The 14,453-nt window shown below is 38.6% G+C and overlaps 1 protein-coding gene across 1 annotated transcript in view; it reads right to left on the bottom strand.

Moving 5' to 3' along the window:
- Nucleotides 1–15: 15 nt before the first annotated feature.
- Nucleotides 16–14,453, bottom strand: part of LOC144965057 (sodium-coupled monocarboxylate transporter 1-like) — a 28,862-nt gene continuing 14,424 nt past the window's right edge. The window contains exons 8-17 of the mRNA XM_078899949.1: nucleotides 14,235–14,372; nucleotides 13,370–13,505; nucleotides 10,231–10,319; nucleotides 8,550–8,662; nucleotides 6,642–6,712; nucleotides 4,588–4,674; nucleotides 3,100–3,317; nucleotides 1,960–2,066; nucleotides 1,448–1,578; nucleotides 16–937 (exon numbers count right to left, since the gene is read on the bottom strand). Of these exons, the coding sequence (XP_078756075.1) occupies nucleotides 785–937; nucleotides 1,448–1,578; nucleotides 1,960–2,066; nucleotides 3,100–3,317; nucleotides 4,588–4,674; nucleotides 6,642–6,712; nucleotides 8,550–8,662; nucleotides 10,231–10,319; nucleotides 13,370–13,505; nucleotides 14,235–14,372 (1,243 nt within the window). The 3' untranslated portion in view covers nucleotides 16–784. The remainder of the gene's footprint in view (nucleotides 938–1,447; nucleotides 1,579–1,959; nucleotides 2,067–3,099; nucleotides 3,318–4,587; nucleotides 4,675–6,641; nucleotides 6,713–8,549; nucleotides 8,663–10,230; nucleotides 10,320–13,369; nucleotides 13,506–14,234; nucleotides 14,373–14,453) is intronic.

Below are 14,453 nucleotides of genomic sequence, written 5' to 3'. Positions count from 1 at the left end.
CTTGTAAATCATCTCTCTCTCTCTCTCTCTCTCTCTCTCTCTCTCTCTCTCTCTCTCTCTCTCTCTCTCTCTCTCTCTCTCTCTCTCTCTCTCTCTCTCTCTCTCTCTGTTATGCACTGTATTATTTTTCGTTTACATTTGAACGTGTTCACCTTAGTGGGGACCTGTACTTGTGTCAGGATGAAACATATAGATAATCTCAAAATAAGTACACCGATAGCGTGTTCTTCCTTTTTCTTGGGTATTTGAATTGTAATTTTAGAACTTTTTATTATCCCATTATTTTCCTTTTTACTGGCGAAGATATGACCTTTCATTTGTTGCAAGCGCGGTGAAACCCTTAAAAACAAAAAAGATACCCTTCTCTTTCATGAACTAATTATGGGTATTTAGGAAAATTAATCGCAATTTTTTTGCAATTTCTTTTTGCAAATTTTGTCGTTTTTAGCTTGCAAAATTTGGGATTTTTTTTTTCAAAAAAACCGTCATGTCGGAATGATTGAAGGTATTGGTGATAATATTGGTAATGATAGTGGTAAGTGTTATTGTTTTAATCCGTTTTTGCGATAGCTATTGTTATTGTTATTAATGAGTTGTCTAAATATTATGAGTTCGAAAAGGAGCTGGTGGATAATTCGGGAGTTAGAGGAGAAGCAGCAGAAAGATGAGGAGGATGGTCGTATCCAATATTATAGACTTTGGCAAAGTTATTGACAATGCTGGAATCCGCTTCGGGGGGGGGGGGGGGGGGGGGGGGGGGGGGGAGGGGTTGACACATCACACGTCACACATCCGGTGTTGAAGGTGCTCCGGCAACAGACAACTGTTCCTCTCTACTCACAGGGCAATAGTTCAAATCCATCAAAGGATGTGTTATTTCATTGGCAGGACGGCTATCCACAATTCTCCTGTTTGTCTTCATCAGTTGCATCTTCATCTGTCAAATACATAGAAAAAAAATGTAAGGAGTTTCTCTTTGGTTGGAATATATACTTATACATTTTTTAATTTGAGCTTTTATGGAGCACAATATCCACCGAACGTACTCAAAGCGCTTTACAATATATAAATATTGCAACGTGCCGAAATGTTTGCATTAGATATATGGTGTTCTCTTGGAAATCACCACTGTAAGCTCTGTTTTGAGTCAATGTCATGTCTCATGGGAGTATACATTATCAATTTCTGTTGGTTTTAACACTATATTGTTTGTTTCTCTTAAAAAATATTGGGGTTTTTTTTTTTTTTTGGTTGAAATATTTGTTTTCTTTTTCTTTTTGGTTTGTATTTGAGAAAAAATTAAGCTCTTAAGCTCGTTAACATTAGATGCAAGTTTTCTGCAACATTTGGATAAGTGTCACCTCAAGTTAGTGTAAACACGTAAATAATATACATCTATTTATCAGTTAAACAATATAATATCTATTCATCAAACAAACAAACTTACATCCCATGCAGATTTGTACTGAGGGCCTTGTTTCTTGATCCACCGTCGAAGTGGGCGGGGCAGACAGATTAGCCACGTGTCTGCAATTGGGAGGAAGTAGGCAGGGTTTACCTCCCCTGGACGGTTTCTTCCTGTGGATAAAATTATTTGTTTAAAACTATAGCGATAATAGGGACTGGGTGGGGTCCTTTGACCTCAAATAGTGGGAAGGAGGTCACTTGTTATGCCCTCTGTCCCCTTGTATCTTATATCAATGTTAATTCAAGCCCACAAAATCTCGGTTATCAAACCTGCAAATATGCACTCGTAGATTATTATTATTATAATTATTATTATTATTATTATTATTATTATTATTATTATTATTATTATTATTATTATTATTATTATTATTATTATTATTATTATTATTATCATTATCATTATTATTATTATTATTATTATTATTATTATTATTATTATTATTATTATTATTATTATTATTATTATTATTATTATTATTATTCTCCTACCTAAAAAGAAACTGGCTGGCAGTCCGACTAGTATTGTGATTATCACTCCTATCATGGCCGTCAGGTTGTAGCTGAGGTTGAAGATATTGAAGGGTCGATCCCTTTGGCTGAAAGAAAATCAAAAATATTATTATATAATGTATTGTTAAAGGGTCCTCGTTGGGTGATTTGGTATGAATTTGCTGAGATTGAAGATATCGAAGGATTTATCTCTTTGGCCGAAAGAAATACAAAAAATATTGTTATATAATGTATTGTTAAAGGGTCCTCGTTGGGTGATTTACGCACTGTATGAATTTGCTGAGGTTGAAGAAATCGTAGGGTCGATCTCTGTGGCTGGATTAAAAGAAAAAAAAACATAGTCTTTTTTTCGGACAGAGACGACACTGTTTACGGCCAGGTACTAATTTTACACCTGAGTACGGTGAGGGAATGTGAGTTAAGAGTCTTTACCAAGGACTCAACAATGCGCCAACCACATAACTGCACAAATGGAAGTGGGGAAGGTTTGGCCAAACACTAAGAGAACCTGCCTATAATATCACAAGATATGGAATCAGACTCTAACAGACTCTCCAAAGGTGAAAGAAGATCGGGAGGTCAAGAAAAAAAAAATAGTTGGCGATGGAGCACGTTATAGAAAGCAAAGAGAGGTGGATACACATGGAGGCAGGTGGAGAAGACGCCCAAGGAAAAGTCAAATGACGAAGCATCATTGATGGCCCATGTTCTGATCGGGATTAAGAGGGCAGCATGGCTCAATGGTACGGTCTTTGCTTCGTACCCGAAAGGTACCGAGTTCGATAACCGCCGCTGCGCTGTGTGACCTTGAGCAAGTCACCTTGCCCTAGCTCAATTTGCGGCGCTGCATTGCGGCTGACGCCTGGGTTATTTCAATTTTCCTTTGGAATAGTTCCTAGAGAAAAATTTCCCCTATGGGATGAATAAAGAGAATTTTATTTTAGTTATTTAAATAAAACAAATAAACTTAGCCAATATCTATTCCTTTTTTGTTCATTTAACTAAATGTGTTTTTTTGTTTTGTTTGTCCTATGGGACGAATAAAGGGAATTTTATTTTATTTATTTATTTTATTTATTTAAGGCATGTAAATAAGTGAAAGATTTAATTTCTACTCACAAATCCTCTGGGGAAGGTACACAGTTTTCAGACACGTTGAAACTGCTACCTTGAAATGATGGCTGTGTTGAAATTGTTTCAATGTCATTTCTCTGGCCACAAAACGTTTCATTTCCCAGAGGAAGCCAAGGGGTTTTCGTGACCCTGCTGTCAAAGTTTTGACCCAGGATCATAATCCAGCAGATGCAAGAACCAGCAACCACTCCTATGAGGACACCCTTTGGGGAGGCGGGGGGGGGGGGGGGGGGGGTTAGGGAATGACAAAGAGGGAAAGGAGTGAATGTAGAAGATATGGATAAATGTCAATATCAGTTCGCGACTCTGTTGTCATACTTTTGACCCAGAATCAAAATCCAGCAGATGCAGGAACCAGCAACCAGTCCTATGAGGACATCCTGGGGGGGGGGGGGGGGGGGGGGGGGGGGTTAGGGAGAGGCAAAGAGGGAAAGGAGTGAATGTAGAAGATATGGATGAATGTCAATAACGGGAGACCCATTAGATGTAAAATGATTTGAACATTTAAAATAACTAGTATACACGAGGCGTTCTCACAATGTGAAATTGAATGTAAGCTTCAATTTAACATAGGAAAGCAGTTAAAATGGACGTTTTAGGATTCCCCTTTATCAACAAAACAGGATGAATGAAACACTACAGAAAAATGAGATAATGTGGTTGTGGCATTGTTAAGATGAATAAACAAAACCATTGATGGGCAGGAAATAGTATGCTCCTTTGTAAGGAAGCATGAATTAAAATAGAACAAAAGATATTTATATAAGGTGCGCAATTAAAATAAGTCAAAAGAGAGGAGGCGGGGAGGAACTTTGTAACACGAGGCGTTCTAGGAAAAGGTCTACATGCCGTTGTTTTGGTTTTAGATATAGATACCCAGGACTAAAATCCAACATATGTAAGAAGAAGAAGTAATCACTCCCTGGAGTTGGTGGAGGGGAAGATGGGGCTGGGTGGGGTAAAGATGGAAAGGTGTGAATGTAAGATATGGATTATCATTAAAAAAAAAAAAAGATACGGCTATATGGTCTTGTGGTATGACACTCGCTTTCGGTTCGTATGGTCCTGGGTTCGAGCCTCGCTCAGCGCATAGTTGAGTCCTTGGAAAAGGCTCTTTACTCACTTTCTATCACCGTACTCAGGTGTAAAATGAGTACCCAGCCAATAACATCATTATTCCCCTTACAATAGAAATATTGTACTCCTGAGTTTTGAAATTTTGGACGTTTTCTCAGCGGGAATAAAATTCGATCTACACCAAAACACAAGAGTGCAAGAGAGGTCTTATATTCGATTATATTCCTGGCATATCAAAAAAATATAGTCCTTCTGAGCCTTCTGAGAAAATATCTCGACTGCACCCGGGATCGATCTTGGTCCCTTTTGCGCGTGAAGCGAGTGCTCTACCAACTGAGCTATTTGGAACTCCTGGTATATGACCATTTTTATAACATTGGTCATTTTTTTTTATACCTTTGTTGTGGAAGAAGGAAAGAAACACCCCATTAGAAATACTCCGATCAAAGGGCCAGTTGTTGCAGAAAGTAAACTGATACAGATCTGGGGAATCAAAAGTAAAAACAGCGTTGTTAAATAAAGGTTATCTAGCAGATCAGAATTGCAAAAGGCAACTTTTAAAAAAGAGCTTTTATAAAGCGCAATATCTACTAAACGTGCTCAAAACGCTTTACAAATGGTCATTGACCAACAGCAACACGTAACATGAAGAACGAGACATGATGACGCCTGTTAGGCGATATTACAATTTTTTTCGGACAGAGACACGCTCTTAACAGCCAGGTACTCATTTTACACTTGAGTACGGTGAGAGAATGTGAGTAAAGAGTCTTTTCAAAGGACTCAACTATGCGCCGAGCGAGCCCGAACCCAGGACCTTACGATCCGAAAGCGAGTGTCATACCACAAGACCACATAGCCGCACTACAAACCAAGGACTGGTTGGAAAAATGGTCCATATATTGAACAGTTTTGTCTTGTTAATCTTCAATTTCAACATGTTTTGGAATTCATTATGATGCAAAATAGATATGTCTTCTTACCTCCCCTTAAAAGGCCGAAATATTCCCTCTGTACAACGACACAACGTTTTATATTCCACCCCTCTGTTGGAAAACCCTATCATTTCTTAGTAAATACGTATCTAATCGTTGAATAATGCTCTGAACGTGTTGAATAAACATTTTATTCAACGATTGAAGAATATTTTCGCACATTTTATTGGTGTGAAATGTTGTGTAAAAGACAGCTGATTGGTAAATATAAATAATCTTTTGGTGCGCATGAATACAAATCCAACATTTTTATTTTTTTGGGTCAAATTGTCATTCAAGCAGAAGGAGAAAGATACAAATTATGGTGAATAGAAGTACTAATACCATACAGTCGGTCACGAAATATCTATAATAATCTTACTTGGAGGGGTAGAATATACGTATTCTTTATTTCGTTTTATTTATTAAACTTGTTATATTTTTTATCGTGCAAAAAATTAAGTTTTTTCATCCTATCATAAAACACGCTAGAATAAAGAAATCCCAATCAAAAGGTCTTGGGTTCAATCCCATGCCGGGGGATTCATTTTTTTAAAAGTCGAAAAACAGCAAGAAGTACCCGTGCTATGTTTATCTTTTCTGAAAAGTAGAAAGGCGCCCATGAGTCATGATTCAGGAGTAGTCCATCCCCTGGAGTGTAAGAAGTAAAGGACCAAAACACTTATTCAGACCTGCCAACTTGAAATTTTAAAAAAAATCGTAGTTTCCAAGTGAAACAAAAGAAATAAAAGAAATTAAATACAATTCCCATTATTCAACCCATATGGGAAATTTTCTCTAGGGTCTATTCCATGGGAAGACTAGTTTAACCCAGGCGTCAGCCGCAGTGCAGCACCGCAAATTGAGCTAAGGCGAGGTGACTTGCTCAAAGCCACACAGCGCAGCGGCGGGGTGGTCGAACTCGGTACCTTTCGGGTAAGAAGCTAAGACCGTACCGCTGAGCCACACTGCCCCCTAAATAACTTTAGAAATAAATAATTTGTCTCAGCATGGTCCAAAAATGTTCCGAAGTCCTGAATATAAGCTCTAAGGAGCTAAACTTTCCTTTTCAATAAGATTAATTGAGTCAAAGAGACTTACGCAGCTTTTATGTAGATGGGACTAAAAATTCGTATTTATACGAATGTTTTATAGTACTAGGCAGATCTGCACTTATTGGTTTTTTTTTTGGTTTTTTTTTTTTTTTTTTTTTTTTTGGGGGGGGGGGGGGGGGGGGGGGGGTTGTTTCTTGAAGACTCACTGCCTTAGCTCCACCCACAGACTAGAGCTCAATCAAAGTAATTCAAATAGAGACTAAATCGCACAGCGTCCCTCGTTGCATAAAAAAGAAAATGGCGGCGCTCGACCTCTCACAACCCAGTTTTGATGACGTACTCCCCCGTGTTGTCACATCTGCCCCTCTCATTTATCTGTGGCTCCACAAGATGTTCTTGTTAGGTTAATACCAACACTTACTTGCATTAGGGATCCGGCCATATAGCTGGCCATGACACAGAAGATACAAGCTGCCAGGCCAATACACACAACTGGAATCAGGAATGGACGGAGTAGAAATTAATTATGCTTTCACCAAAAGTCTTCACTTGATTTATTGGGAATTATGTGATATGGTGGAGGGAAATTATGGCAAATGTTTTTAGAATTGGATTCAATAGTCTGATGTCACGTCCGCCCAGCAACCAGCAGATTGGTTCTAAACAAAGAAAATCGGTACTTTGTATTCTTCATGCTGGCTAGAAATATTTCACATGTCATGTAATCAGAATGTATAATAGTCAAAACATGATCAGATTTATAATGTTTTTCTCCTCTGGATACACTTTTAAGCTCGTCGGAGAAATATTTCATCAGGACGTCCGCCATTGTTCCGATAGTTTAGAACCAGTTACTAAGTTACTATGCGTCATTACGAGGGAAGTGACGTCACGGCTGTTGAAGCCTATTGCGATCATCGGCTGATTAGATTATACTTTCAGAATTCCACAATCCAGTAGGTTCATTGAAAGAACCTTTTTAAATGAATAAAGCATAGTTGTTGTGCGGCTATGTGGTCTGGTGGTATGACACTCGCGTTCAGATCGGAAGGTCCTGGGTTCGAGCCTTGCTCGGCGCATAGTTGAGTCCTCGGAGAAGGCTCTTTACTCACATTATCTCACCGTACTCAGGTGTAAAATAAGTACATGGTCGTTAACAGCCTTGTCTCTGTCCCAAAAAATTGTAATATCGACTAACAGGCGTCATGTCCTGTCCTACATGTTAAATGTTGCTATTGGTCAGGGACCTCTTGTAAAGCAATTTGAGCACATTTAGTGGATATTGCGCTATATAAAAGCTCAATTTTTAAAGCTCAACATTTTAAAATAAATAAAGCATCGTTGTTGACTTTATAAAAAATAAAATAATAAATAAATAAATTTCCCTATATTTCTCCCATAGGGTCTATTCCAAGGAAGGTTGAAATAACCCAGGCGTCAGCTGCAGTGCAGCGCCGCAAATTGAGCTAGGGAAAGGTGACTTGCTCAAGGCCTTACAGCGCAGCGGCGGGTGATCAAACTCGGCAACGCAACTCTCGGGTACGAGGCAAAGGCGGTACTGCTGAGCCAAGCTGGTCCTTATTTGACACTACTGATTTTGCTGCATTTATTTCGAATATTATTATCATTTTTGTATTGGCCAAACGCTGAAGACAGGTCGTCCACTTACTCATTGTAGCTCTGTCTTGTATTTAATATAATTTGATATAGCCAAATACATCATCGGTTATTCCTATTACTTTCGACAACGACCCATGGTCAAAGACTTTTGTTTTTGTTCCTTTTGTCATCATTTTCTATGTTCTTGTTACTGTAGTTGTTGTTGTTGCTGCTGCTGCTGCTATTGTTGTAGTAGTTGATGTAAAAAAATGTCGTGAAATCGTTGAAGTTTTTTATTCAATTTGACTCATTATCATTGAAAATTCTGTTTCCTTTTCATATCACATTTAATCTTTATAAAATATAAGTTTATTTAAGTTTTGACTTTGAGTTCTGTCTCGTTATTCGGAATATATTCGGTCTAAGTCTAGGCTGCATGGTAATTGAATGCCGAGTCAATAGCTAGACAGATGCATTGAGCTTTTTAACACTTTAAGGACAAAGACATCGGCTTGAAGATTCTTTGGATGTTCAATTCTTTGAACGTTTAAAATTGATCCATATCTATTTCAATGCTCTGAAGCACAGCAACCATTTTCCTCTTTAGCAGAAGGCGTGAGTTTAGTTTCTTGTATCGAAACAACTCTCGCTCCCATTAATTTTAATTGTTTTCACGATCTTACAAAAGTTATTACCCAAGAAACTGATTGTTTAAAAAGATCTTGATTACCTGAGAATCGAGCTAACGCCAGTTGTCTTTTGTCTGACCAGGTCTTGAGATGTGGTTGCAAAATGTCCTCCATTAAGAAGATGGACAGGGTGCTGAGAGTTGACGACAACGTACTAGAGAGGATAGAGGAGTTAAGGAAGGAAAGATGATTACTGACAATGTACTGGAGATGATAGAGGAGTTAAAGAAGAAAAGATGATTGCTGACAATGTACTGGAGAGGATAGAGGAGTTAAAGAAGGAAAGATGATTGCTGACAATGTACTGGAGAGGATAGAGGAGTTAAGGAAGGAAAGATGATTACTGACAATGTACTGGAGATGATAGAGGAGTTAAAGAAGGAAAGATGATTGCTGACAATATACTGGAGAGGATAGAGGAGTAAAGGAAGGAAAGATGATTACTGACAATGTACTGGAGAGGGTAGAGGAGTAAAGGAAGAAAAGATGATTACTGACAATGTACTGGAGAGGATAGAGGAGTAAAGGAAGAAAAGATGATTACTGACAATGTACTGGAGAGGATAGATGAGTTAAGAAAGGAAAGATGATTGCAGACAATGTACTGGAGAGGAGAGAGGAGTTAGGGAAGAAAAGATGATTGCTGACAATGCACTGGAGAGGATGGAGGAGTTAGGGAAGAAAAGATGATTGCTGAGTGGATAAGGCATACAACTATCACACGGAGGAGCCTTTCTTGAGATTTATAAAGCGCAATATCCACTAAATGTGCTTAAAGCGCTTTACAAAGGGTCTCTGACAAGTAACATGTAGAACGGGACATGACGCCTGTCAAGCGATATTGCAATTTTTTTCCGACAGAGTTAACGCTGTTAATGGCCAGGTACTCATTTTGCATCTGAGTACGGTGAGAGAATGTGAGTAAAAAACCTTTTCCTAGGACTCAACTATGCGCCGAGGGAGGCTCGAACCCAAGACCTTCCGATCCGAAAGCGAAGTCCCGGGTATAAGAGTTTTTGCCAAGATGAGGGTCATTTAAATCGATCGATATTGAAGGGCAAGTTTTCTGGCCAAATTTTCAAATATGGGTTTTTCCAGAGTACGGCAGTACAGTAGGTTATTTATTTGCTTACATGACCGAGGAGTTTTCGTCTCTAACCCAAATTAATACCAGGCAAAACCGAGGTTCAGGGTCTCTTCATGAAATCAGACAGAACATATTTTTTTATTAGATAGAAAACTAGGAAGCAGGCATTGGTAGCAAATAAAACCTGAAAGGGCTATTTAATCGCATTTACTCATGAACCAATTGCGAGCTTTATTTGTAAGTAAGAACGAGTTGCCCCTTGCGTTATCGTACGGCGGGACGGATAGACACTTTGTTTATAGAAAAAAAATCCCTTTATTCATCCCATAGGGGACATTATTTTTTAGGATAGATTCCAAGGGAAGACTGGAATAACTCAGGGCTCAGCCGCTGTGCAGCGCCGCATATTGAGCTAGGGCGAGATGACTTGCTCAAGGCCACACAGCGCAGCGGCGGGTGATCGAACACGGTACGAAGCAAAGACCGGGAAAACAACTTTCAAGAGAGAGCTTCCTCATTTTTCTAACTTTTTTATGACACTTTACAGAACACTGCCATCCATATTCACACACACACACACACACACACACACACATACACATACACACACACACATACACACATTTACTAATTACCTGAGAGAAGCCGCAAATAAAGCTGCGAGATAGAGACCAGGCATTCCAGGATAGTCTTGAAACAATACCAAAACTGCGTAAGGTACAATCTGGGGTCAAGGTCGGAAAGAGGAAGAGAGAACATTTTACTAGCGTGACCAACAAAAAAAACTTGAGCTTTTATATAGCGCAATATCCACTAAACGTTCTCAAAGCGCTTTAAAAATGGTCTCTGACTAATAGCAACACGTAACATGTAGAACGAGACATGGAGATATTAGGAGATATTTTTCGGACAGAGACAACGCTGTTAACTGAGTTCCGTGAGAGAATGTGAGTAAACAGCCTTTTCCAAGAACTCAACTATGCTTCGATCGAGGCTCGAACCAAGGACCTTCCGATCGTACCACTAGACCACATGGCCGCAGAAGACGATGTAATACAATATCAATCTACCATTTATGATCCAGATATCAGGGATGTATTCCCGTTTCAAGTCCAATATGATTCATATTGTTAGAATCCCATCATAATTCTCAACCATCGGCATTTATCTCAATATTGATATCTCTTCAATAAGCCTTCGTTTACTAATCAAATTAATTTTCAATCAAATAAAAACATCTTTAATAATAATAATAATGATAATAATAATAATAATGATAATAATAATAATAATAATAATAATAATAATAATAATAATAATAATGATGATGATTATGATGATGATAATAATGATAATAATAATAATAATAATAATAATAATAATAGTAATAATAATAATAAATAAATAAATAAATAAATTGATAATAATAATAATAATAATAATAATAATAATAATAATAATAATAATAATAATAATAATAATGATAATAATGATAATAATAATAATAATAATAATAATAATGATAATAATGAAGCATTTATAAAGCACTAAAATGTGCTCAGGGCGCCATGAAAAAAACCCAAAGAAAATTGCAAATGAAGGGCAGGATCTAGTTTTAAAACGTATGCTATTTCATAATTCAGAAAAGTGAGTGGAGCAGGCACTTATGTTGGTAACAACAAGATATGAAGTGAATAGAAAAGTGCCAGAAGACAATAGAGAATAAAAATTTTTTCGCGGCGGTGGTGGGGTTCGAACCTGCGACCTTATTGGTACGACAACTCCGCCTGGCAGGTGAGAGCGTGGCTCTACCGTGTGAGCTATCCACGAACACAAAAATATTCGTTTCAAACCCAAAGTCATTACTAGATCCCTCTCTCACCCACTTCTTGAGACCGCCGATTCGTTCGTACACCACCATCGCGAATAATTTTGACCAGCAGTTAAGCTTAATAGCCAATATTCTCAACACAAACATATAACATAGAAACGATTGAGACATTGAGTATGCTCCGGTGTATGGGGTGAATTTTTAATTCAGAAAAGTGAGTGGAGCAGGCACTTATGTTGGTAACAACAAGATATGAAGTGAATAGAAAAGTGCCAGAAGACAATAGAGAATAAAAATTTTTTCGCGGCGGTGGTGGGGTTCGAACCTGCGACCTTATTGGTACGACAACTCCGCCTGGCAGGTGAGAGCGTGGCTCTACCGTGTGAGCTATCCACGAACACAAAAATATTCGTTTCAAACCCAAAGTCATTACTAGATCCCTCTCTCACCCACTTCTTGAGACCGCCGATTCGTTCGTACACCACCATCGCGTCTGGCACTTTTCTATTCACTTCATATCTTGTTGTTACCAACATAAGTGCCTGCTCCACTCACTTTTCTGAATTAAAAATTCACCCCATACACCGGAGCATACTCAATGTCTCAATCGTTTCTATGTTATATGTTTGTGTTGAGAATATTGGCTATTAAGCTTAACTGCTGGTCAAAATTATTCGCGATGGTGGTGTACGAACGAATCGGCGGTCTCAAGAAGTGGGTGAGAGAGGGATCTAGTAATGACTTTGGGTTTGAAACGAATATTTTTGTGTTCGTGGATAGCTCACACGGTAGAGCCACGCTCTCACCTGCCAGGCGGAGTTGTCGTACCAATAAGGTCGCAGGTTCGAACCCCACCACCGCCGCGAAAAATTTTTTATTCTCTATTGTCTTCTGGCACTGTTCTATTCACTTCATATCTTGTTGTTACCAACATAAGTGCCTGCTCCACTCACTTTTCTGAATTAAAAATTCACCCCATACACCGGAGCATACTCAATGTCTCAATCGTTTCTATGTTATATGTTTGTGTTGAGAATATTGGCTATTAAGCTTAACTGCTGGTCAAAATTATTCGCGATGGTGGTGTACGAACGAATCGGCGGTCTCAAGAAGTGGGTGAGAGAGGGATCTAGTATTGACTTTGGGTTTGAAACGAATATTTTTGTGTTCGTGGATAGCTCACACGGTAGAGCCACGCTCTCACCTGCCAGGCGGAGTTGTCGTACCAATAAGGTCGCAGGTTCGAACCCCACCACCGCCGCGAAAAATTTTTTATTCTCTATTGTCTTCTGGCACTTTTCTATTCACTTCATATCTTGTTGTTACCAACATAAGTGCCTGCTCCACTCACTTTTCTGAATTAAAAATTCACCCCATACACCGGAGCATACTCAATGTCTCAATCGTTTCTATGTTATATGTTTGTGTTGAGAATATTGGCTATTAAGCTTAACTGCTGGTCAAAATTATTCGCGATGGTGGTGTACGAACGAATCGGCGGTCTCAAGAAGTGGGTGAGAGAGGGATCTAGTAATGACTTTGGGTTTGAAACGAATATTTTTGTGTTCGTGGATAGCTCACACGGTAGAGCCACGCTCTCACCTGCCAGGCGGAGTTGTCGTACCAATAAGGTCGCAGGTTCGAACCCCACCACCGCCGCGAAAAAATTTTTATTCTCTATTGTCTTCTGGCACTTTTCTATTCACTTCATATCTTGCTATTTCATAACCGAGGGGTACTGATACAGAAAGATTCACTGTCAAATTTGTTTTGAAAAATTCTTACGTTAAGCATTAAAGAGTCAGCAGATCTTAGAAGCAAAGACCTGAAGGAATGTATATGAATACACGTTGTAACTAATTTTAGAACTCACTTACAATCTGTTGATATAATATTTTTGTATAAAGAAATCACACAACAGAAATAGTGTATCTTTGACATACCTGATTTGGGTTTGTTATAATTCCGGCACTTAGCGGTTCCACACTTTGTTGCTTGAAGTAAGCGTATATAGCCATGCCCTCGAACACAACCAGGCCGAACAGAAGTAAGTCCAAGGGGGCCATAACAGCGATAACTCTGCAATACACACACACACACACACACACACACACACACACACAAAATCAGTATAAACATTATGGGCTGTTGACTTCGTCACAGTTATTTGTTACTTAGAATAATGAGTGAACAGGATTATAGCCGTTTGCGGTTTAAGTTTAGGCATTGTATCTCGTTTTAAAAAGACATAATTACAAAAAGTATAAATAGCTCAAAAATAAATCCAGTAATATACATAAAATAACGAACAAAGAATTTACAATAAAAAAAACAAAACAAAAACGAAACAACAAAAAAACTATTTTAAAAACTTGGGCTTTTATATAGCGCAATATCCATTAAACGTGCTCAAAGCGCTTTACAAAGGGTCCCTGACCAACAGCAACACTTAATATGTAGAACGAGACATGATGCCTGATAGCGATATTACATTTTTTTTCCGACGGACACAATACTGTAAACGGCCAGTTACTTATTTTGCACCGGAGTACGGAGAGAATGTGAGTAAAGAGTCTTTTCCAATGACTCAACTATTCGTCGAGTGGGTCCGAAAGCGAGTTCAAGTTCAAGTTCAACGTCTTTATCTGCAAAAGGCGGATTGCCAATCTCTGCAGATTTTATACAATCTGGTGACTTTCTCCATTATTGTGTTATTGGGATGAAAGATAAATGTTTAATAGTTGAGTGTTATACCACTAGACCACATAGCCGCACAAACCAGGTAACTGGACAAGAGGATAAACTTACAAAGTGGCTCCCCTATCCGAACTGGCTGCGGACACCCTTTGCACCGTCCCTTGATCGTAGAGATAATGACACGCCCGTATTGCTGATGGAAGGTACAGGGTCCAAAATGTATGGCGGATGGTGGGATCAGGGTCAAAGCTGAAAAAAACCCAACAACAATAACGAAATAAAATTCTCTAGATTCATCCGAAGTGGTCGAAAAAGTTCAGCTTTAGACTG

The sequence above is a fragment of the Berghia stephanieae genome, chromosome 2, assembly GCF_034508935.2.
Source record: "Berghia stephanieae isolate SIO BIC M18660-M18661 chromosome 2, UCSD_Bste_1.3, whole genome shotgun sequence".
Lineage (NCBI taxonomy): Eukaryota > Metazoa > Mollusca > Gastropoda > Nudibranchia > Aeolidiidae > Berghia > Berghia stephanieae.
Note: the sequence above shows the minus strand (reverse complement) of the source record. Positions and strands in the feature narration are given on the sequence as shown.